This window comes from Kogia breviceps, chromosome X (genome assembly GCF_026419965.1).
Source record: "Kogia breviceps isolate mKogBre1 chromosome X, mKogBre1 haplotype 1, whole genome shotgun sequence".
Taxonomy (NCBI): Eukaryota; Metazoa; Chordata; class Mammalia; order Artiodactyla; family Physeteridae; genus Kogia; species Kogia breviceps.
Window position 1 is genome coordinate 70,906,865 of NC_081330.1, and position 26,096 is coordinate 70,932,960.

Genomic DNA, 26,096 nt, shown 5'->3' on the forward strand with positions numbered 1-26,096 from the left:
ACTTACTTCACTCTGTATGACAGACTCCAGGTCTATCCACCTCATTACAAATAACTCAGTTTCATTTCTTTTTATGGCTGAGTAATATTCCATTGTATATATGTGCCACATCTTCTTTATCCATTCATCTGTTGATGGACACTTAGGTTGCTTCCATGTCCTGGCTATCGTAAATAGAGCTGCAATACACATTTTGGTACATGACTCTTTTTGAATTATGGTTTTCTCAGGGTATACACCTAGTAGTGGGATTGCGGGGTCATATGGTAGTTCTATTTGTAGTTTTTTAAGGAACCTCCATACTGTTCTCCATAGTGGCTGTATCAATTTACATTCCTACCAGCAGTGCAAGAGGGTTCCCTTTTCTCCACACCCTCTCCAGAATTTATTGTTTCTAGAGATTTTTTAAAACCTTTTTTTAACATCTTTATTTGAGTATAACTGTTTTACAATAGTGTGTTAGTTTCTCCTTTACAACAAAGTGAATCAGTTATACATATACATATGTTCCCATACCTCTTCCTTCTTGTGTCACCCTCCCTCCCACCCTCCCTATCCCACTCCTCTAAGTGGTCACAAAGCACAGAGGTGAACTCCCTGTGCTATGCGGCAGCTTCCCACTAGCTATCTAATTTACATTTGGTAGTGTGTATATGTCCCTGCCACTCTCTCACATCGTCACCGCTTACCCTTCCCCCTCCCCATATCCTCAAGTCCATGCTCTAGTAGGTCTGTGTTTTATTCCCGTCCGACCACTAATCTCTTCATGACATTTTTTTTTCTTAGATTCCATATATATGTGTTAGCATATGGTATTTGTTTTTCTCCTTCTGACTTACTTCACTCTGTATGACAGACTCCAGGTCTATCCACCTCATTACAAATAACTCAGTTTCATTTCTTTTTATGGCTGAGTAATATTCCATTGTATATATGTGCCACATCTTCTTTATCCATTCATCTGTTGATGGACACTTAGGTTGCTTTCATGTCCTGGATATCGTAAATAGAGCTGCAATAAACATTTTGGTACATGACTCTTTTTGAATTATGGTTTTCTCAGGGTATATGCCCAGTAGTGGGATTGCAGGGTCATATGGTAGTTCTATTTGTAGTTTTTTAAGGAACCTCCATACTGTTCTCCATAGTGGCTGTATCAATTTACATTCCCACCAGCAGTGCAAGAGTGTTCCCTTTTCTCCACACCCTCTCCAGCATTTATTGTTTCTAGAGTTTTTGATGATGGCCAATCTGACCAGTGTGAGGTGATATCTCATTGTAGTTTTGATTTGCATTTCTCTAATGATTAATGATGTTGAGCATTCTTTCATGTGTTTGTTGGCAATCTGTATATCTTCTTTGGAGAAATGTCTATTTAGTTCTTCTGCCCATTTTTGGATAGGGTTGTTTGTTTTTTTGTTATTGAGCTGCCTGAGTTGCTTATAAATTTTGGATATTAATCCTTTGTCAGTTGCTTCATTTGCAAATATTTTCTCCATTCTGAGGGTTGTGTTTTGGTCTTGTTTATGGTATTCTTTGCTGTGCAAAAGCTTTTAAGTTTCATTAGATCCCATTTGTTTATTTTTGTTTTTATTTCCATTTCTCTAGGAGATGTGTCAAAAAGGATCTTGCTGTGATTTATGTCATAGAGGGTTCTGCCTATGTTTTCCTCTAAGAGTTTGATAGTGTCTGGCCTTACATTTAGGTCTTTAACCCATTTTGAGTTTATTTTTGTGTGTGGTGTTAGGGAGTGTTCTAATTTCATACTTTTACAGGCAGCTGTCCAGTTTTCCCAGCACCACTTAGAGAAGAGACTGTCTTTTCTCCACTGTATATCCTTCCCTCCTTTATCAAAGATAAGGTGACCATATGTGTGTGGGTTTATCTCTGGGCTTTCTATCCTGTTCCATTGATCTATATTTCTGTTTTTGTGCCAGTACCATGCTGTCTTGATTACTGTAGCCTTGTAGTATAGTCTGAAGACAGGGAGCCTGATTCCTCCAGCTCCATTTTTCGTTCTCAAGATTGCTTTGGCTATTCTGGGTCTTTTGTGTTTCCATACAAATTGTGAAGTTCTTTGTTCTAGTTCTGTAAAAAATGCCAGTGGTAATTTGATAGGGATTGCATTGAATCTGTAGATTTCTTTGGGTAATAGAGTCATTTTCACAATGTTGATTCTTCCACTCCAAGAACATGGTATATTTCTCCACCTATTTGTATCATCTTTAATTTCTTTCATCAGTGTCTTATAGTTTTCTGCATACAAGTCTTTTGTATCCTTAGGTAGGTTTATTCCTAGGTATTTTATTCTCTTAGTTGCAGTGGTAAATGGGAGTGTTTTCTTAATTTCACTCTCAGATTTTTCATCATTAGTGTATACGAATGCCAGAGATTTCTGTGCATTAATTTTGTATCCTGCTACTTTACCAAATTCATTGATTAGGTCTAGTAGTTCTCTGGTAGCATCCTTAGTATTCTCTATGTATAGTATCATGTCATCTGCAAACAGTGACAGCTTTACTTCTTCTTTTCCTATTTGGATTCCTTTTATTTCTTTATTTTCTCTGATTGCTGTGGCTAGAACTTCCAAAACTAGGTTGAATAAGAGTGGTGAGAGTGGGCAACCTTGTCTTGTTCCTGATCTTAGTGGAAATGGTTTCAGTTTTTCACCATTGAGAACAATGCTGGCTGTGGGTTTGTCATATATGGCCTTTATTATATTGAGGAAAGTTCCCTCTATGCCTACTTTCTGCAGGGTTTTTATCATAAATGGGTGTTGAATTTTGTCAAAAGCTTTCTCTGCATTTATTGAGATGATCCTATGGTTTTTCTCCTTCAGTTTGTTGATATGGTGTATCACGTTGATTGATTTGCGTATATTGAAGAATCCTTGCATTCCTGGAATAAAACCCACTTGATCATGGTGTATGATCCTTTTAATGTGCTGTTGGATTCTGTTTGCTAGTATTTTGTTGAGGATTTTTGCGTCTATGTTCATCAGTGATATTGGCCTGTAGTTTTCTTTCTTTGTGACGTTTTTGTCTGGTTTTGGTATCAGGGTGATGGTGGTCTCATAGAATGAGTTTGGGAGTGTTCCTCCCTCTGCTATCTTTTGGAAGAGTTTGAGAAGGATAGGTGTTAGCTCTTCTCTAAATGTTTGATAGAATTCACCTGTGAAGCCATCTGGTCCTGGGCTTTTGTTTGTTGGAAGATTTTTAATCACAGTTTCAATTTCAGTGCTTGTGATTGGTCTGTTCATATTTTCTATGTCTTCCTGGTTCAGTCTCGGCAGGTTGTGCATTTCTAAGAATTTGTTCATTTCTTCCAGGTTGTCCATTTTATTGGCATAGAGTTGCTTGTAGTAATCTCTAATAATCTTTTGTATTTCTGCAGTGTCAGTTGTTACATCTCCTTTTTCATTTCTAATTCTATTGATTTGAGTCTTCTTTAAATTTGATACATTTGGAATTTTGGTGTACAGTGTGAGGCATGGATTCAACTTTTTTCCAGATGGCTACTTGATTGTCTTAACATCATTTAAGAAATAATCTACCTTTTATCATCTATTAAATTCCCAATTTCATAGCAGTTCATATATCTTTTATGGTACTTCACAGTTGACTTGTGTTATAGGAACTTTTACGACTATAATGTATACGATGTGTGTGTGTGTGTATATATATATATATATTTTTTAATAGCACACATTCTGTTTACTTCTTCATTAGTTCCCTAAGTGTAGCATACTTTCTGAACTTTCAGTAGTTAAATGAAAACTTTGACTTTAATTTCAGCTACTTTGAAGCCCATTAAGAAGATAAAAGAATGTATTTTGTCAAAACACAACTGAAACTAAGACTTATTCTTGTCTAGGTATTCGGCTTTCAGTACTGACTTAAAAATAGTTTTATGAGAATTTGTAGTAAATAACATTCATTTCCTAATGAGTGAGACCTATCAAAAACAGGCATATTCACTATTACACAAACAAAATATTGTTGCCTGTAGCTTTATTTATAATTAATATAGACCTGCCTTTAACATTCCAGAGGACCTGACTGGGACACTGGATTGTATGATGAAGGGAGTGCAACAGTCAGAGAGCTGCTTACTGAGCTCTATAGCAAAGTTGGAGAAATTCGTCACTGGGGCCTGATCCGATACATCTCTGGAATCTTAAGGAAGAAGGTGGAAGCACTCGATGAGGTACTATAAATTCTTCTTGAATTTATACCAAATCTAAATGGAGGTGCTTTTTAAAAATTGGTTTCTGCAGTTGTTTTCTAAAGCAGTCACCACAGCATCTAACCACTTAAGATGTTGTTTTTCCCACATAACATTTCTGATTATCAGGTAGCTTTTTTTGTTTATGAATGTCAAATATATAATACTGAAACATATAAGCTGTAGACTTATAGAGGTGTTATAAATAAACTATGAGAATTCTAGGTCTTAAGAATGAATTTATACTAGGCTAAAAGTTCCTACCTTTTAGGAGATAAAAATACTTCATTGTTCCTTCCTAGAAATCCCTCTTTTCTGATCTTCATTGCATTTCCTGAGGAAAGATTGATGTGCCATTAAGTTAAGGGGGAGCAAAGGTTTCTAGGCTGAAAAGAGAAAATTTCGTGGAAATGTGAGGTGTTATGGGAAGGATAACACTATTATACTATTTATTCCTAGGCCTGCACAGACCTTCTCTCCCACCAGAAACATTTGACAGTGGGACTCCCTCCAGAACCTCGAGAGAAGACCATCTCTGCGTTAGTATGGTTTTTGTTTGGGTTTGATCAAGCTTCTCTGAGACTTTAAGGAGCTGTGTGGACTGACTGCAATTCTTTTGTCCTAATCTATAAATGGATGATAACGTCCTACGTGTGTGAGCTTCTATCAGGGACAGTCGATGTGAGAATGTTGGTAGTGATAGGACATGAGTAAATGAAAGAGAAGGCTCGGGCTTCCCTGGTGGCACAGTAGTTGAGAGTCTGCCAGCCAATGCAGGGGACACAGGTTCGTGCCCCGATCTGGGAGGATCCCACATCCCGTGGAGTGGCTAGGCCTGTGAGCCATGGCTGCTGACCCTGCGCATCTGGAGCCTGTGGTCCGCAATGGGAGAGGCCACAACAGTGAGAGGCCCGCGTACCACAAAAAAAAAGAGAAAGCTCACAGGAAGTAGTACTCAAATGTATTTTGCTCTTCTAGAGTTTTGTTTGTTTGTTTGTTTTTACTTATTGACTTTACCAAACGTTTTATTCAAAAAACAAACAAACAGGGCAACTGGAATTAGCCCCCACAAAAAATCTGCTATACTCTAGACTTTGTTCCAAGCCTCTCTCCTTGGCTTATAGATGGCTGTTTTTTTCCTTTAGTCTCTTCACATTTCTTCTCTCTCTGTGTGTCTCTGTGTCCAAATTTCTCACTTATAAAAGACACCAGTCATATTAGGGCCCACCCAATTACCTCACTTTAGCTTACCTCTGTAAAGACCCCATCTCCAAATAAGGTCACACTCTGAGATACTAGGGATTAGGATTTCAACATAGGAACTTAGAGGGAACACAGTTCAATCCATAACACCTTACTCCTGGCAAACAGAACCTTTTATTACAAGTCAGATCAATTTTGTGGCTACTGTGGGCAATCCAAAAGAAGATGGCATGCCCCATGCCCCCAGAGTGCTTAGTATCAACAGGAGAGTCAGAAGTGTAGGAGGGTGTGTGTGTGTGTGTGTGTGTGTGTGTGTGTGTAAACTGATGAAACTATAAAAATCAGTATAACTCTATTAGATGTGATTGTAAAGTAATAAAATGGCTTCCAAAAGGCACAGCTTAGATTTAGTTTATTACTTTTTAGCCATAATAGTTACTTGTCAAATGTTAAGAATTAACCATGAAAGACTGGCCTGGAAGGACGTCATGGGGTGAGTTTTAAATACAGTTTGGAAGGAGAAGGGCAATCCAGGCTTAGAGATGGGAGAGCAGAGCTCTCCTGAGTTGCTATGGGCCAGAGTGCTTTGGGGAGGCAGTGAACTTTGAAGACTGAAAGAACCAGAATGCTACCAATAATGATGAGATGTTGAGACACTGACTTGGACTTGGGAGGAGCTTTTTTATTTTCTCAATAAATTTAGCTTTAAGTAGTTGCAGAATTTTGTCTTTCTTCACTGCCCTCTTCCTTAGACCTCTGCCCTGTGAAGTACTCACTCAGCTGATAGATGAAGCCAGTGAAGGGGACATGAGCATTTCAATTCTTACACAGGTGAGCAGAATTATAAAGCCTAATCTGGTGATAGATATTTAAAAGTTTGTTTTCAATTGATCTGGCAATTTCTGAAGACCACAAAATAAGCCTTGTGAGATCTAGGGCATAATTTTTGTCTATATTCATTCCATGCACAGGAAATAATGGTATATCTAGCCATGTATATGCGAACTCAGCCTGGCCTCTTTGCTGAAATGTTTCGAGTTCGAATTGGTCTGATCATACAAGTTATGGCAACAGAACTGGCCCACTCCCTTCGATGCTCAGGTATTCAATTAAGTAACTGTTTGAGGCAGAATTCATTTTTAATAGAGTTCTATTGAGTTTTGAATCAGGAGGGAAAGGAAGCTAAAAGATTTTTATCAGTAGCTCAGAAGCTGCATATAGCAGTCTTGTTCCCATGTTAGTCAGTCTCTATATAAGTTAAGGGACTGCTATGACAAATTTATATATTAGTTGTCAACTTCAAAATTCCACCTCCTAGGGACTCTGCACTCACAATGACATTCCTACTAACTCCTAGAGTGATCCGAGGCATACATCAAACTAAGTGTGATAGACTAGGTTCGATTCTGATTCAGGCATGGCCACCTCTGGCTGTCAGATTGAGTCACCTCATCAGTTTGATTATAGTGTCAGTATTCTGTCTAGTCAACATCAGGATCAAATAAAGAAAGGCAATATTTCTATTCATATTTATCTGACAAGGCTTTTTGATATTAGCTATAGGTATATTTGGCAAGGTAGCAGTTTTAGTTAGAAGAATAGATGGGGCCTTTGGAAGCTGCAGCACAGAATTATGGGGAGACCCCATGGCATGACAATTTTTTCCTTCGGTATTTGATTTCAACAAGAATGGCAAAGTAATAGAGATAGGGATTGAATACAAAGATAAAATCACAGTTACAAGACTCAATTTTAGCCATTGTTTCAGTTAAATTTCCCCAGAAGGCTTTTAATTGAGCTGTTAGCAAGTAGCTAAATTTATTGGTTTGAATCTAACCTAAATTACATGAGATAATGTATATTTAAATAACCCTTTAAAGGAATAAAGCTAATGATTATTTTATACCTACCATATGCCAGACACTGTACTTTTTGCTTTATATTTACATATATTATCTCATTTAATCCTTACAACAACCAACTGGAGAAGGTATTTTTATCTTACTTTTACTGATTGTAAAAGGAATTGAAACTCAACAAACTATTGGATGTAAAATAGGCTCAAGGATGTATTGTACAACACAGGGAATATAGCCAATATTTTGTAATAACTGTAAATGGAAAGTAACCTTTAAAATTATATTAAAATTTTAAATTATTTAAATAAAGCTAATAAGCAATTTTTTAAAAATGAAACTCAGAAAGGTTAATAACTTGCCCAAAGTTACATAACTGGTAAATAGTGAAATTTGAGACCAAGTCTGCGTGATTCCAAATGATCACCAGTTCAGCACATTGTTATAAGATTACATGTATATATATACTTTTTCTCAAGCTTTGGTATCAAGTGATGTTTTATGAGAGTCTGATTATTTAGTAATAAACCTCAAGAAGGGATAAATCCCCAAACATTCTTCACTTTTCCTTAATTGCCCATTACAGATATTTTTTTTCCTGTGGATTCATCAAACCATGGCTATTTATTTCTTCTAGGATAAAGTCAAGATCCCTGGGTCTTATATTCAAGACCCTCAATAGGCTGACCTCTACCTCCCACTTCAACAGTACTTCCCACTAATTTTATCAGTCCTCATCCTTGGAGATTGATGTCTCCTCTTATTTCCAAAGCATTGTCTATACCTCTCATTTGGCACTTAGTATAGCCATGCCATGTTTTACTGTTGTTTATCTTGTTTACATGTCCAGTCTCTCCCAAATAGCTGGTCAGCCTCACAAGGTCAAGTACCATGTCATACCTGTTAGTACTAACATTGCTTAAAATCATGACCTACATGTAGTGAACTCATAATAGGTGTCTAATGTTGATGAACAAATTCAAGTTGTCTTCTCAATATTCTTCATAATTTCATAGATTCATATCTATTCTGTTTTTAAATCCACATATTTCCAGATGGAGAGAAGTTTTGATTATTTTAGCCCATCTTCATAGATGCAATCATTTCTTTCTCCGACTGGTTTCCAGTTCCATTGTGCTCCTTTCTTCTTCCCACTTTCAAATAAAGATTCTACTGCGTATCCTAATGATGTGGAAGAGGGGTGAAGAAGAAATCAAGGGCCTAGTTAATCCATAAACTGGATAATCAGTCCTTAAATTATTAAGAATCTGTTGGAGGATGAATGTCTAGGCAGTATGGTGCTGGAAATTTATTTTTTTAACAACTTTATTGGAGTATAATTGCTTTACAATGTTGTATTAGTTTCTGCTGTATAACAAAGTGAATCAGCTATATGTATACATATATCCGCATATCCCTTCCGTCTTGTCTCCCTCCCACCCTCCCTATCCCACCCCTCTAAGTGGTCACAAAGCACCGAGCTGATCTCCCTGTGCTATGCAGCTGCTTCCCATTAGCTATCTGTTTTACATTCAGTACTGTATATATGTCAATACTACTCTCTCACTTTGTCCCAGCTTACCCTTCCCTCTCCCTGTGTCCTCAAGTCCATTCTCTACGTCTGCGTTTTTTCTTCCAATCAAGTGACTCAGAAATTCTAAGCAAGAAAGGAAATAGAGAAAAAATAGGGTGAGAGTGGCAGGTCAATTAGAAATCCCTCTGTTCTAACATTTCTGCTGAGTAGCTGAGGAAGCCACAGATGGCCTGATGAATCTCAGTCCTTCAGCCATGAAGAACCTCCTGCATCACATTCTCAGTGGCAAGGAGTTTGGCGTGGAACGAAGCGGTAAGGTTGAATCACCGCATTTCTATTTCAGAATGTTTGTTTTAAATGTCTCATTGATTTTAAAGTGTTTTTCTTTTATCAGAGGAACTTTTCTCCCAAATAAATAGGACCTCAGTATATGAAAGTTAAAACCAAATCTGTCTTCTGGAACAAGATTTGGAAACCACTGTGTGTCTTTTTTTCCCTTAAATGATATGTCAGTTCAGTAGATTACTAGCATATTTTGTTTTGGACTGTTTTATACATTTCCTTACATTATCTTAAGACTCTACTTTAGGACAACTAGCAACCTGTATCATCTGAAACTTTCTTGTATTCCAGTTGGCAATAATTCAGTAGCACTTATAGTGGGTGTGTGTGTGTGTGTGTGTGTAGCTGCTACAGTGCACCTGATATATCCTTTCACTTTTAAATTCTAATACGTTTAGGGGTCTATCACAAATTAACCTTACACCTGCACTTGGTGGTTTGGTAGTGGTATTTGATATCAAGTACCTAAAACATCAGAGCAGGGCTTCCCTGGTAGCACAGTGGTTGAGAGTCCGCCTGCCGATGTAGGGGATACGGGTTCATGCCCCAGTCCAGGAAGATCCCACATGCCGCAGAGTGGCTGGGCCTGTGAGCCATGGCCGCTGGGCCTGCACGTCCGGAGCCTGTGCTCTGCAATGGGAGAGGCCACAACAGTGAGAGGCCCGCATACAGAAAAAAAAATCAGAGCAAATGAAAAGAGTTATCTCTCATGCTTAACTTTTAGACTTAGAATAAATAAATATATAATGTCAGATGGATGGATGGATACTAGACCTTAGAGTGTTATAAAGCAGTGTTCCTCAAGCCTTACTGTTCATAAGAATCACCTGGGTAACTTGCTAAACTGCAGGCTTTAACTCAGTAGGTCTAGAGTTGGGCCTAAAATTCTAACAAGCTTCTAGGTGAAGCTAATGCTGCAGGCCTGTGGACCACACTTTGAATAGCAAGGTTTAGTTGGTTGTTTGGTTTTATTATTATTAACATAAAAGGAGGACATACATCTAAATCTTTTAAATGTGGTGGAGAAAAAAATTTGAACCTGATTATCCTCCCTTTTTCTCTTTAATCTGTCATGCTATATAGTTCGTCCCACTGATTCAAATATCAGCCCTGCTATTTCTATCCGTGAGATTGGTGCTGTTGGAGCAACCAAACCAGAACGAACCGGGATCATGCAGTTAAAAAGTGAGATAAAGCAGGTAAGATACTACTTGGGAACTGAGCTGGGATACTTTCATATTTAAGAACATTCTTTTGGACTCTGACTTTCTTAAGATCATGTATTTTGTTCCATATTCTGAGTTTAATTTGAGCCATTTATTTTTCAGGTGGACTTTCGTAGACTGTCTATCTCAACTGAGAGTCAGGTGAAACAAGTAGGGATCCTTTAAAGATTAATCTGCCTTTAGTTCTATAAAACATGCATGAGCTTATGGCTTTTTTACAAATAAGATAAGCCACAGAGTAGCTTGTTTGATTCTCCTTTTTAGCAATCTTTCTGTAGATAGCTTTCATTTTTCTGGGCCAAACTATCTTGCTGATTTTAAGAGGAAAGCAACTTGTTTCTGATAGCAAGAAATTGAAACCTTGAATTCCTTGTTAGGATTAATACATAATTTTGGAATTAATTTTCTTTATGAAAGTAGACTTACATTTCTTACTTTTAAGAACCAAACTAGGTAAGGGCTTTTTTAAACATCTATTTTCAGTTATTGTCCAGATATTAGATTTTTATCATTGTCATGATAGAGGTATACAAAAGGTGTTGTGAACACATAGAGGAAAAACATATAAATCAATCTGGGAGTTGGTGGGAGTCACCAAACATCATACTGTAGGCTGTTACTAATTTTTTCCTTGAATATGAGAATAGATGAGTTATTGTGTTATACAAAGAAATAATTAACACAAACTTCCATAGTGTTTTTCAAAACTCTGGGAAATGGTGTGATTTCAAAGTCTTTTAATGAAAAGCTTAAAACTACTCCTTCTACTTTCAAAATAGACTTATGCTAGCTTACGATGTTAAAACATGTCCAGAAGAGGAAAGGCAAAATGGAAATTTTGCTTGTTTGTGTGCTTGCATCTCTGTTTGTTTTAGGAGTCAGAAACCATTTAGGAAAATAAAGAGCCAATGCTTGATGTTTAATTTGAAGTAAACATTTAGGTATACCTATCAGATACCCTTTTACGTTTATATTATGCAAGTACAAGACCAGAATGGAATAAGAAAGGGCCTTGTGACAGAAAAGTGTTCACTTTACAGGTTTTTTTCCTAGACAACTTGGATAATCTGAACATTTTCCTATCTGAAAGGTTAAAGAACTACATCTCATACTGAAGAGTTAAAGTGATGTTCCTGGTAAACAGTTCTTGTTTTGGTTGAGAGTGATTGGCTAAATACTTCATGGTTGTTTATAGTCACAGAGTATTACTTACAAGTTCATTATATATTTAGAACTTGAAGTCCATGTTCCCAGCTAGATTAGTATGATATTAAGGACTTGACCTACCCACCCAGCTATATTATTTAATTTTTTTTACACATACACTACCTATAGGACTTTAAGAAAGCCAAAATCATTAGGACTGTAATTTAGAGGATTGAGAGCTCTAAATTTTCATTAGTTTCTTTCTTCTAAATACTGATTTCCACCCTCACCTGCCTGTCTGGTATTTTGTATTGTTCTAAGCCCTTTTCTCTGCCACTCACCAATGCCCTCTTTTCTGATTATAGAAAAAATACTTGTAAAGGTAGTTTTATTTATTTTACCCTTTACCATGACTTCTAGAGTCAGGCTATTTCATCAGCTTTTTTAATGATAACATGCTGGCTAGTTATTTGAATAGTCTGTGATTTTACTCTACTAATAACTTTTAAAAACACATAGTTTGCCTTGCCTCATCCCTTTTAAAAATTTATTTTCTCAAATATTTTTCATAGCCCAATGGTGGTCATCCCCTGGGTGTAGATTTGATGTCACTGTTTTTTTCTGGTAACTGCTGTTATCTTGTATTATATGACAATCTGATTGACTGAAAAAAAATGAATCAAAAAGTAAAATTTCTACTTATAAATCAACTTCATGCAGGGTGATATCTTTCCATTTCTTTTCCAAAAAGGCAGGTGAGGGGTTTCAACTCCAAACTCTTTTCCATTTCAGAAAACAAAATTCAATTTAATAAGTATTTATTTGTTAAGTATCTGTTCAGTCATTTATTCTTTCAACTAATATAATTAATTAAATGCCTGCTATGTGCCAGGCACTGGAAAGCATCGGTATCCGCTGGGAACTTGTCAGAGATGTAAAATATTGGTTCCCATCCTAGGCCTACTGAATCAGAAAGACTGAGGTGAGGCCCAGCAATCTGTGTTTTAATATGCTTTCTGGGTGATTCTGATGCACTTTCAAGTTTGAAAACCACTGGGTTACCTATTCTTATTGTTTATTCATTTGTAAATTTAATTGAGTGCCAATTTTGTGCCAGGCACTGGAAATACAATAGTGAACAAAACAGATGTGGTCCTTGCCCTCATGACGCTTACAGTTTAGGAAGACTGATCTCTGATTTAGTTTCCTTGGTTTAAATCAATAATCCATAATGGCCTATGATTTCAGATTTCTTAGGCTGAAGGGATTAAGGCCAAATGACAACCAAACGAAAAATGGAAAACTATTGGAAACAATATTGGTATTTCTATTGACTTTAACCAAGTATATACCCTGTAATGAATTAGTGTAGTATGACTTGGCCAACTTTGTCATATCTACATTAATAAAGGAAGACAGAGGCATAGAGGAGGAGTTAATCTAAAAGCTCAGAACTATTGATATTTGGTTTTGGAAAACAGTCTGAATAGCCTTTGTGGTTTGACTCCACTCTCAGCAGCCTAGGATCTTGATGGTAGAGACGAAGACAATGAAGATAAATCAAATGGAGTTCATCTACTTGGTACATCAGTGTGATAGTCACTGGCCAATAGAAATGCCTTAGGGCACTTTTCTCTTTTACATAGCAGTGGTGATATAGGCATTTGATCCAAATTAAAATGTAAGAAGTTCTTTTCTCAGAAAATATTTCTATTACCTTCTTTTTATTTTATATTTATTTCTGAATCTAAACTGTCAAAGAAACACTTTCCCCAATGTATTTTATCCTTTACTTTTATAAGTTTTATGTTGTAGCATGTACTAATACTTCATTCCTTTATATTGCTGAACAGTACCTTACTGTATTGATGTACACCACATTTTATTTATCCATTCATCAGTTGATGAACATCTGGGTTGTTTCTGGTTTTTGGCTGTTATGAATAACGCTGCTATGAACCTTCATGTACAAGTTTTTGTGTGGACATACGTTTTTATTTCTCTTGGATATACATCTAGGAGAAGTGCTGGGTCATTTGGTAACTATGCTTAGCATGAGGAACTGCCAAATTGTTTTCCAAAGGGGACTGTACCATTTTACATTCCCACCAGCAATGTCTGAGGGTTCCGATTTCTTCATATCCACACCAATCCTTGCTATTGTCCATCTTTTTGATTCTAGCCATTTTAGTGGGTATGAAGTGGTATCTCATTGTGGTTTTGATTTGAAGTTCCCTAATGGCTTATGATATTAACATCTTTTCATGTGCCAATTGACTATTTGTTTATCTTCTTTTGGAGAAATGTCCATTTAGATCCTTTGCCCATTTGTTAATTGGGTTATTTGTCTTTTTATTGTTGAGTTGTAAAGATTCTTTATATATTCTGGATACAGGTCCCTAAAGGTTCTTTATGTATTCTGTATACAAGTCCCTTATTAGATATGTGATTGGCACATAGTTTTTCCCATTCTGTGTGTTGCTTTTCACTTTTTTTTTCCTCTGAAGAATATCAACCACAGAATTTACTTTCTTGATAGTGTCATTTGAAGAACAGAAGTTTTTAGTTCGTGTGAAGTCCAGTTCATCTAATTTTTCTTTTAGTGTCCTATCTAAGAAGGCTTTGCCTAGCCCAAGGTCACAAATATTTATTCCTATTTTTTAAGAGTTTTATAGTTTTAGCTCTTACAATTAGGTCTATGATTATGTTTATGGGTACCCAAGACCACCTCTCAGGTTCAGTGATTCACTAGGAGGACTCACAGGACTAAGCATACTCAAAGCTATGACTTATTACAGCAAATGAGTACAAAGCAAAATCAGCAAAGGGAAAAGGTGCATTGGACAAAGTCCAGGGAAAACAGGCACCAGCTTCCAGAGTGCTCTCCCAGTGGAGTCACACAGGATGCAATTCCCCGTGCAATAAGTTGTGACAACATGTATGAAATATTGCCAACCAGGGAAGCTCATTTAAGACTCAGCACCCAGGGTTTTTACTGGGGGCTGGTCACATAAACAGCCTCTGTCTGACATGTACCAAAACTCTAGACTCCCAGAGGGAAAGCAAATGTTCAACATAAACCATAGTGTTTCCACAAACAGTTTAGGCACAATAAGCCACTGTTAATCAATTCTGAGAATGGTGGAAACACTCCCAAAATCCAGCTTTCCAAATGCCAACCAAGGGCCAATCTTATAATCAGGCCTTTCCAAGAATAGCATTTCTGGCCTGCTATGTTAACTCTTTTTTGCACAGTAACCCATTTGGACTTAATTTTTGTGTATGGTGTGTAGTAGGGGGTCCAACTTCATTCTTTTGAATGTGACTAACCAGTTGTTCCAGCACTATCTCTTAGATAGAAGACTATCTTTCCTCCATTTACTTTTCTTGACACCCTTGTTAAAAACTGACAAAAATGCAGTGGTTTATTTCTGAACTCCCAATTTTATTTCACTGATCTACATGCCTAGCCTATGTCTGTATGATGCAGCCTTTTTTTTTTTTCCAGAGAAGAAAGGATTTATTACTTGCAGCAAGTAAGGAGAACACTTGTTTTCCCAAAGCAGTGTCTCTTGACACAGTCTTTTTTTTTTTTTTTTTTTTTTTTTTTTTTCCGGTACACGGGCCTCTCACTGCTGTGGCCTCTCCCATTGCGGGGCACAGGCTCTGGACGCGCAGGCTCAGCAGCCATGGCTCACGGGCCCAGCCGCTCCGCGGCACGTGGGATCTTCCCGGACCGGGGCACGAACCCGTGTCCCCTGCATCGGCAGGCGGACTCTCAACCACTGCGCCACCAGGGAAGCCCATCTTGACACAGTCTTGATTATTGTAACTTTATAATAAATGTTGAAGTTGGGAACTGTGAGTCCTCCAACTTTGATCTTTTTTAAGATTGTGTTAGCTATCATGGGTCCCTTGAATTTCCACATGAATGTTAGGATAAGCTTGTCAATTTCTGCAAAGAACCAATGGGATTTTGATAAAGATTATGTTCAATCTATAGATCAGTTTTGAGAGTATTACCATTTTAACAAATTAAGCCTTCTGATCCATGAAAATAGGATCTCTGTTTATTTAGGTCTTTAATTTCTTTCAACAGGTTTTGTAGTTTTCAGAGTGTATGTTTTACACTTCTTTCGTTAAATTTATTCCTAAGTATTTTATTCTTTTTAATGCTGTCTTGTCTTAAATGAAATTGTTTTCTTAATTTCATTTTCAGATTGTTGATTGCTACTGTTTAGAAATACAATTAATTTTTGTATATTGATCTTATATTCTGCAGCCTCACTGAACTCATTTATTAGTTCTAATTGTTTTTTAGTGAATTCCTTATATACAAGATCATGTCATCTGCAAATGACTTTCCACTCTGAATGACTTTTATTTTCTTTCTTAATAGCCCTTAGAGGCTACAGTACAATACTAAATAGAAGTAGCAAGATTGAACATCTTTGTCTTGTTCTGATCTTAGGAGGGAAAACACTCAGTCATCAACCATTCATTATGATGTCAGCTGTGGGTTTTTTGTAGATGCCCTCTATTAGATTTAGGAAGAACCCCTTTGTTCCCAGTTTGTTGAGTGTTTTTTATCATTGAAGGTGTGTTAGAATTTATTAAATGCTTTTTCTGCATCTATTAGGATGATATGGGTTTTATCCTTTATTCTGTTGATAGGGTGTATTACATTGATTGATGTCCAGATGTTAAAACAACCTTGAACTACTGGAATAAATTCTACTTCATCGTGTGTATTAAAAGGTGTACCATCTTTTTTATATGTTGCTGAATTTTTAGGTTTGCTAGTGTTTTGTTGAGGATCTTTGTATCTGTGTTCATAAGGGGTATTGACCTGTAGTTTTCTTGTGATGTCTTTGTCTGATTTTGGTGTAAGGCTAATACTGGCCTCATAGAATGAGTTGGGAAGTTCTTTCCTTTTCTCTTTTTTGCAAGTGTTTGAAGAAGTGATATTAATTCTTCTTCAGATGTTTGGTAGTATTAACCAGTGAAGCCACCTGTACCTGGACTTTTCTCTGTGTAAGTTTTATAATTACTAGTTATATCTCTTTGTTATAAATCTATTCGGATTTTGTTTCTTCTGGAGTCCATTTGGATAGTTTATGTCTTTCTAGGAACTTGTGGTTTTCATCTAAGTTATATATCAATAATTTTTTGACATGTGACTGCCAATGGTATGTCCTTATAATCCTTTCTATTTCTTTAAGGTTGGAAGTGATGTCCTCTCTTTCTATCCTGACTTTAATACATTTCCTTTCTTTTTTATTTTTTGGGTATGTCTAGCTAAATATTTGTCAATTTTTTTGATGTTTATTTTCAAAGAAACAAATTTTTGGTTTATTGATTTTTCTCTATTATTTTTGGTTCTCTATTTTTCTTTCTGTTACAGTCTTTGTTATTTTCTTTTCTTTGCTTTCAGTTTAGTTTGCTCTTCTTTTCTTCCTTTTTTCATTGTCTTAAGGTAGAAGGTTTGGTTATTGATTTGAGATCTTTCTTCTTTTTTAATACAAGCATTTATAAAATAAACTTCCCTTTAAGCACAGTTTTAGCTGCATCCCATAAGTTTTGGTATGTTGTGTTTCCATTTTCATTCATCTCAGAGTGTTTTCTAATTTTCCTTGTGATTTCTTTCTTAACCTACTGGTTATTTAGGGATGTGTTGTCTAATTTCCACATATTTTGTAAATTTCCCAAATTTCCTTTTGTTACTGATTTCTAATTTAATTTTATTGTAGTAAGATAATATACTTTGTATCTTATTTCAATTCTTTTAAATTGAGGCTTGTGTTATAGCCTATGGGAGCAACAAAACAAGCCATAGACCAGTTAGAAGTTTAACAGAAATAACCTGGCAAAGAGACAGTGAAGAACCTCCCATGTCATCAGTATTTTTATGGCTCTTCTTATGTATCACTAGATGCTTTCTAAAAGGATCATACCTGTTTACATTGCTGCTAGCTACTCATAAGTCTTCTAGCTTCACTATAACCTTTTTGTCTTGGGTGTTACACTTAATTTGTAGTTTATAATTCTGCTGAGTGTGTTTATTATTCATTGTGCTATAATACTTTAATCATAGAAACAGAGACAACTCTTGATTTATAATCTTTCCTCTACTTTTCTCCCAAGTCACCTGGAACCACTATGAGTCCAAGTATTGGGTCCTTCCCTAGTGCATGTGGTCAACAGACATCTAAAGATAGTCGTCAAGGTCAATGGCAACGCCGAAGAAGGCTGGATGGAGCACTAAACAGAGTCCCAATTGGATTTTATCAAAAAGTATGGAAAGTTTTGCAGAAGGTGAGCATAATACACTGTAGATGTCTCTTTATTTCACGTTCCCCCCATGAAATTTATCAGTCTCCTTGTCTGAGATATGACATGACTATGATATCGCTGCAATTATATAAAAGTCATGTGCTCTTACGGATCAAACCTAGAAGAAAACATTAAAATGAAACAGTTGATTTGTTATTTTGACATTACTGATAATTTAGTCTCTCTCCATAACTGTTATGGTTGCAGTGTTTATAAATGAGATTTCAAAAATCATCACTTCTCTGCTTTGGGGGCATGGTTGGACATTGTGGGACATTGTGACACATTTACTGCTAATCAAATGAATGTGGTGATAAAGACTCACTTTCTTTGTAGCTATTATAGAGTAGAAATGTTATTTGTAGCAATGTGCTGTTAATAACAAATGTTACTACAGTAAAACAACTGTGGCATCTGGGAAGCTTTATGAGATGCTCTTACCTATATTTTTTCTTGGATGAAAACTACTAAATAAATGCAGTCATAGTGATGCTAATAGTCCAAAGACTCTACTGGTGTGACCAATTTTTGTTTTTCTGTCAAAGGCCTAGTTTGCCAAAGACATTCAAGGGGACATCACACCATTATGATTGTGACAGATTTAGAAGGCCAAGAAGACTATTGTACTCATTCATAGATCTCATTCATAGTCTCATAAGTGCCACTTTTTGCTTCACTGCCCTTGGTAATGACCTGAAGAACACTTCAACCAGGACTTCAAAACCTTTAGTTATGTTTCTCCCCTTAGCACACTGATATTCTTCCAGGGACAAAATCAGGTGATCCTTTGGAAAGGTGAAATTTGATTCCTCGAACTATCAACTCTGGCGATCTTCCTTTCAAAGAGTACCTATCAGTTATTTTCCTTCCATTTAACTGCTATAGCACAGTGGTAACAGATATATGCTGTATCTCTCCAGCTCTGCCTGGCTTGTGGCAATTCAGTTTCACAGACTACATGTAGTAGGTGCTCTTCTACCCAGCTACCATGGAAAGTGTCTGTTCTTGTCATCAAAGAGTTTAATCCATAGTTATCTTCTTACATAGCAGCTATAATGCAAGGCCAAAAGTGTTATGATAAAAGTGCAAAACCAGAAGGCTGTGAGAATACAAGGGAAGGAACATTCAAGTCTGACTGGGAAAATTGGGTATTTTGTGGCAGAATCAAAGCATGAACTTGAAATCCTAATGTAAAGGGGAAAAACAAAAGCCGTCTATTTTTTTTTCATTCCATTCCTTTCAGAGTATGAATATAACATAGTCACTCTGCACATATGTTTCAAGACTGGTAATTCTCTGTACAAAGATTGTTATTTGGCATATGGAACATGGGATGGAAGTGTCTGGTAGGGTTGATAAAGTTGTTGGATTGGAATATTTATCTGTGGTTTAATATATAATGTTTTGATTTATTTAAAATCTAAAATGGCAAGTCATTAATTCCCATTGCTTTTTAATAATTGAATTGATGGTGGGGGGAAGATAAAATATCATTCATTCATATAGTATTTCTTGAGCATCTGCCATGCACTAGGCAATGTCCTAGGTGCTCACAGGAATACAACAGAAAACAAAACAGACGACAATCTCTGTCTTTATGGAACTTACTTTCTACTAAGGAGAGACAATAAATAAGAAACATAACAAATAAGTTAATTATACAGAATGTTGAAAGATGACAAGTACTGTAGAGAAAGGAGAGCAGAGTGAAGGGATCAGGAGTGCTGATGGGGGATGCTTAACTAGAAAATGCAACTATGCATGTCTGGTAAATGCATATCTTGAGTTTTTTCTCTTCAGCCTAAAAAAATCTTTCTGAAAGTATTTGTGATGGCTCTGGGACCTACCGTGGTATCCTCCCAGATAGTCTGTGAATCTTTAGGGCTAGACTATCCCAGCAGGTAGACCTTCCCGACCCTTCCACTCCCCTAAGTAGAGGATGAACCTTGAGTTCCCTATAGTCCAACCCTGCTTCTTGCCACACAGTAAGCGCAAACCCTTGGCAAAGGCCCATGGGCTGCAGGGCCTTTCACTGGTCTGTGATTACTCAGCATCTACCCAGTGGAACACACTTAGAAATACTAAGTGTCTCCTTACAGTCTCCCAGTTGTCAGCATATCCTGAGTGACGTTTTTCCTGTTTTGCAGTGTCATGGACTTTCTGTGGAGGGTTTTGTTCTTCCTTCTTCAACCACTAGAGAGGTAAGATTCTGTCTTTCACATTTATGCGATTGATAGCTTGTCTGCCTAAAGCATTTCAGTGATCACTTTTCAAAATAACAAATCTATGCTTTTATAAATCAACTGAACAAGAAATGCATTGGAAGAAAGGAGAGAATGTTCTTAAAAATAGAATGGGAATATTAGAGAATAATTATGTATTACATTAATTATATAAAGGCAGTTTCTTTTAATGGTTGTTAGGCTGATTTATGTGAGTGTTGCCAGAGTTAGAAATGGCAGATGAGATAGAAATCTAAGAATGAATGAATGAATGACTTCTCATGTCCCCATCCTGCTCATCCCTACCTTTCTCTCCTAAGATGTTTGTAGACTATAAACCAATGATCATAAACCAGTGGTCCTTAGCTCTAACTATGTATCACAGTAACCTGAGCTCCTGTCTCCAATTCAGTGGATTAGACTCTCCAGGGATGGAGCATGAGCACCTGTACTTTAAAAAAAATCCTTAGAATAATTCTGATATATCACCATGGTTGGAAAACATTGCCATGAAACACAGATATAGATTAGGAGGTGCTTTTATATTTTGCTTTTTGCCCAATCACACTGAAATTATAAAGAAATAGCTTTTATACAAAATCAACAAAGGAGCTAGAATTGGGAAGCTGGGAATAGTAAGACTGAATAGTAGAAAATTCTCAAAAACTCTGGAGTTCTTGCAGATCATGGCTGCAAGGGTGGGTACAGAAAGCTAATGCTGTGTTTCAGGGCTCCACTCCTGCCTAGAAGCCTCTTCCATAGTAAAGAACACTGTGTCCTCTCTTGGACTTCTCTCTGCCTTTAAGCAAGATTGAAATGTTAACAGAATTAATAATAATACATACCTGAATGTACCTTTAAGAGTCTGCAAAACACCTTTGACACAGTCTTTAATTTGATCTTCAGCACAACTATGTGAGATAGTTAAGGAAGGGATTGTAGTTCCCAGTTCACAGATAAGCATACATATTTAGAGAAGTGAATTGTCCAAGGTCATAGAACCAGTAACTGACCAAGACAGGACTTGAGCCCAGGTCTTTAGACTCCAAATCTACATTGCCACCCTAAAGTATATACTTAATACAGTTTTACCAAAAATTAGTCCTCAATCCCCTTCACCCTAAAATAACTTTATATTTCTTCATGCCCTTTTTAATCTAACAGTATATAAATATTTCACATAATCCTCATCATCACATATATACAATTTTAGTTTCTACTTAGATTTTTCCTTTATCCACAGTCATCTTATTTATTCTTTTAATGATTCTATAGAAACTCATGAAGTTGCTGTACCATGATATGCCATTATTTACACAACCATTCTCATGTTTAATTTACTTCTAGTTTTCCACTTGTGACTAATGCTGCTATAAAACACTCTTGCACATAGGGCTTTTCTCCTCTCTTGAATTATTTCCTTAGGATGAACTTCCAGAAGGAGGATTATGGGTTAGAGGGCATTGATACTTTAATGACTCTTGTTATGCTTACCAGATTGCCTTCAAAAGAAACATTGAACCTATTTACTCACTCAATTACATTAAAGGAGACTGAAGCAGTACTTTTGGCTACAATATTTCTTCTGCCTTTCAGAATAGGTAATTGATGTCTCCTGCATGATGGGCTCTTAGGAAGTGATTTTCTTTTTCTCTATCACAGATGACTCCAGGCGAGATTAAATTCTCTGTTCACGTGGAGTCTGTCCTGAATCGTGTACCTCAGCCGGAGTACCGCCAGCTTCTGGTTGAAGCCATCCTTGTCCTCACCATGATGGCAGACATTGAAATTCATAGTATTGGAAGCATCATTGCTGTGGAAAAAATAGTACATATTGCCAATGACTTGTTTCTTCAAGAACAGGTAGGCAAACCTGTTGTTTTCTCAAAGAGGAATGTCTGATACTAACCTGACTGCATTCAGAGCTCTTCAGGAAGCCAAGGTCACTTTCTTGTGTCCTCTTCCTCATAGCTCTTTTCTAGGCCCCCTTCGTAGTGGCTCTAAGCTCTATCTGTAAAAGAAGTAAGCTGCGGGATGACCTCTGTCTTTTACCATGAGTTTTGTGGTTGTGTTACATGGTAAAGTTGCCTGGAACTCAGGAGACTTTTATGCTTTTCTTCATATTTCAGACTACTTTTATCACACTACTTTTTGTAGCAATAAGGACTTAATAAGAAACTATTGGGTAGTATATCCTTTCTGGACTATTAAGGAAAAGAGAAAATTTGATTTTGGTTTTGTTTTGGTTTTGCTCTTACCTGTAGGAAAATATTAAAGTGAAACTTTTAATTCTACATTTCCTTATTTTCTTAATAAATCTTATTCCAGGAAATTAAGCACATTTTTAAAATGCAAACTATTGAAAGCTTTCCAGATGTTTCCTAGATTAAGAGTAGGAACACATAAAGTGAAGGACATGCACTGCTGTTAATAGAACAGTCTCCAAAACATGTAATCAGTGTTTCATTCTATTAGGCCCTGGGGGGGAAATGCAAAAGAAATTAAAAGTTTCTCTAGGACTTTTCAAGGATTTTCTAGGACACTCCTAATTTTAAATATTCTGATTGCTCTTAGTTCATTGTAGCAGAAAATGTGATCCCTTTTAGGCATAGACTCTAGATTGGAAAGCTTGAGGTCTATTTGAATTAAGTCGACTTAGAAAGAAATAATGATGAAATGCAAGATAAAATAATACATGCTGAAATCAGTGGTACTAGAAGGATTCAGACCAAAGTCCCTCTAGGATGATTTGTAAGTATTAACATTTGACTCTTTAACAAACACAACTCTAATTACCTATTATATTTAACTTTCAAAAATTTGAAGCAATTAATGCTTTAAAAATAATTTCATGTGATTTTAGGATCTAGTGAAAAATGCATATATAGAAACTCATAGTCACCATTTTGTGCATAACCCTGATCCCTTCCTGTCTAAACAGCCTAAGATCCAACTAGTTGGTGATGGGGAGGCTCTGAGTTATTCTAATCAGGACTTTAATTAGTAGGATTAGTAATTTTTCCTTTCCCCTGTGTTCTCCCACCCTTAAAAACCAAACAGAAAACTCTCGGCGCAGATGATATCATGTTGGCAAAGGATCCTGCATCTGGCATCTGTACTCTTCTGTATGACAGTGCACCCAGTGGCAGGTTTGGCACCATGACCTACCTCTCCAAGGCAGCTGCCACCTACGTGCAGGAGTTCCTGCCTCACAGCATCTGTGCCATGCAGTGAGGCCTCTAGGCCCTGGCTGCTGGGAGCCTTTTGACAGCTGGCTCCTGCCTCATTGTGCATGGAACTGAAATGTGATGGCCTGATCACTCCCGACCGTGCCCCTTTCCAACCCATCCCTCCCAAGAAGAGTGAACTTTTCTGATAAACTAATTGGTGTAGAAGACATGAACCCTTGCCTGGAGGCATCTGCTCACCCAGGCTTTTCAGTGCGGGCCTTAATTCTTTCATGGTTCATAAAAGTTTGCATGTGTTTTTATTCTCTTGATCTGTTACAAACTTAGTTTCCTAACTCCTGTTTGGGGAGCAGGTGTTAATAATAACTTATTCCTAAAGTTTGATTTTTCTTATGTTTGCTTCATTGTGTGAACGAGTTGTGGGTGCTTTGGAACATTATTTCAAGTGAGTAAACCCTAAATTGTTGGACTTTATGCTGCTATAAATTGGAAATATCTATCCTAAGTGCCTTTTCTTGGGAAAAGAGTACCAGGTAATGGTTTTCTTCTTTACTCACATGCTGCCTCACGCTGAATGATGAACTCCTTTCTGTGCAGAACTTACTGTCTCTGCTTTTGCCTTCTGTATATCGGCACACATAATTCTTACTCTGCCTTTGGTGAAATATCAAAAAAATGCAAGTGCAGTGTGTATATTTAAGGATTTCAGTATTAACACTTAAAATCACATTTTATGAAGATTGCTCGTACTCGAAGATGTATTTGTAGTAGAAAATGCAGAATAACCCAGAGAAATGGAGCCAGGACCCCAATTCCAGAAAGGAGGGGGGCAGAAGAGAAGATGCCTGGGTAGAGTCTTACACCTAGGGAACAGAGAAGGAATTAGAGATAGGTTATTGCGCTGAAGAGAGCCTTGTACACTAATCCATGGCTCTGAAGAGTGGGCCCACACACAACACAGAGAATAATCAAAGCCTCTGTCTTTGGCGAACAGAAATATAGCAGTCCAGTCTATAGCCGCTTTACTGAGCACTGTTTCTTTGTGCTCACCTGGTCTCTGTCTCACTCACCTATTCACTCTCTATAGCATCCACCCCCTCCAACTCCCTGCCCTCCTATCTACTTTTAAACTCATTCACTTACATTTTTACTTCCTGATTCTAGTGTTCATATCTATGTATATCTTGATATCTGCAGGCATGTATCTATCTGTCTCATAAACACCTGCATTTGTATATGTGTCTAAGCATACATGGGAATTTTTCTGAATGTTAAGTAGTTTTGACATGTCTGTATATCTATCTTTATCTACATTTGACAAACTGAGTTAAGTATGTAAATATGAGTGTTGTGTGTGGGAGAAGGGTGTGACTATGGCCTCAGGCTGACACGCAAAAGATAGTGGAGGATTCCTTGAGTCCTCTTTCCTAGTCTCATGTTTAGGTAGCCAATTGAAGAATGTTTCTCCTAACTTTCTGTCTTAGTTCCAGGCCACTATAACAAAATACCATAGACAGGGTGGCTTAAACAGCAAACATTTATTTCTCACAGTTCTGAAGGCTGAGAGATACAAGATCAAAGTACCAGCAGATTCAGTGTCTGATGAGGGCCCTCTGTATCCTCACATGGCACAGAGAGAGTGAGCTCTCGGCTCTTCCTCTTTTTCTCAGGGCACTAATCCTACCGTGGGGACTCTACCTGATTATCTGCCAAAGGCTCCCACCTCCAAATACCTTCACATTGGGGATTAAGGCTTCAAGATACGAATTTTGGAGGGATGCGAACATTCAGTCCATAGCATTTTCTTTCTCCTGTCAAGACTCTACTAATTTCCCTGTTTGCACTCAGATAACTTCCTACTTCAATCCCTTATTTTCCTTCAGATTTTTTCAGGTTTTTCTCCAAGAATGGGGATGGGGAACTCTCTAAATAATTGTAACAGAACCAGTGACAATATTATGAGTACACATGAATAAATGAGCATAGTAGGGTGATAGAACACAGATACTGGAAACAAAGAAAGGATGGGCAAACTTTTCAGTACCTCTCTTATAGGAAATGGAAACACATAGTAAGTAGCTTTCTGATTACGTGATTTTCTGGTCACATATACAGAAAATTTATACCCTGTTCTGAAACTGTCTTTTCACTGGCTGCAAGTTTACCCCAGCCACAGAGAGTACATCTGGAGTGGCACAGTTGAAAGCCACCACTCCCTCCCACACAAATTTACCTGAACTGACCCTGATGGCTACATTTCTCTGGGTTTATGAAGTTATCTATCACTATGCTTCCCATAAACAGCTACTTCACTTTTAAAGCAACTGTTTAGAAAACTTGATTCATATTTTGTTCATTTTAAGCATGTGGTACTAAAAAACACATTGGACACTTTTTAAGCACTTATGTTTTGAAAATAGAATAAAAAATTAGAATTTCCAATTAAATCATGTCTGATGCCAATGTGCAAAACTTTATATGTGTTTCTGTGATTGGAGTTTATTTCATGGCTCTATTTTACATACTCTAATTGTGCTATACAATCAAAGCTCATAATGGGGTCAAAGTAGAATAATATTAATACATAAATCATATATTATACATTATATAATATGGTATGTAATATATGTAAAGAAATGCAGTTTTACCATTCAAGTGCATGACTGCTCAAACTAGGCTCACTGAATTCAAACTAGCTTATTGACATCTGTTGGGGACCTGTTCTGATGAATGAATAAGACTGATTTTTGGTCAGCATTATAATTGTGTGCAGGTGGTGCTCCTGCACAACTGGAGGGTACCTAAAAACAGTTCGTTCTCCT

General features: G+C 37.0%; 1 protein-coding gene across 13 annotated transcripts in view; it reads left to right on the forward strand.

Moving 5' to 3' along the window:
* PHKA1 (phosphorylase kinase regulatory subunit alpha 1) overlaps positions 1-25,721 on the forward strand; it is a 143,335-nt gene extending 117,614 nt beyond the window's left edge. For 5 of the 13 annotated variants that reach the window (XM_059050375.2, XM_059050379.2, XM_059050378.2 and 2 more), the window contains 11 exons: positions 4,050-4,206; positions 4,684-4,763; positions 6,180-6,258; positions 6,399-6,528; positions 9,028-9,129; positions 10,243-10,358; positions 10,488-10,535; positions 17,676-17,846; positions 20,012-20,065; positions 21,749-21,949; positions 23,147-25,721. In XM_059050375.2, coding sequence (XP_058906358.1) covers positions 4,050-4,206; positions 4,684-4,763; positions 6,180-6,258; positions 6,399-6,528; positions 9,028-9,129; positions 10,243-10,358; positions 10,488-10,535; positions 17,676-17,846; positions 20,012-20,065; positions 21,749-21,949; positions 23,147-23,320 — 1,312 coding nt within the window. In that variant the 3' untranslated portion in view covers positions 23,321-25,721. The remainder of the gene's footprint in view (positions 1-4,049; positions 4,207-4,683; positions 4,764-6,179; positions 6,259-6,398; positions 6,529-9,027; positions 9,130-10,242; positions 10,359-10,487; positions 10,536-17,675; positions 17,847-20,011; positions 20,066-21,748; positions 21,950-23,146) is intronic. The other 8 variants (XM_059050377.2, XM_067023611.1, XM_067023608.1 and 5 more) reach the window with 2 other exon arrangements.
* Positions 25,722-26,096: the final 375 nt, after the last annotated feature.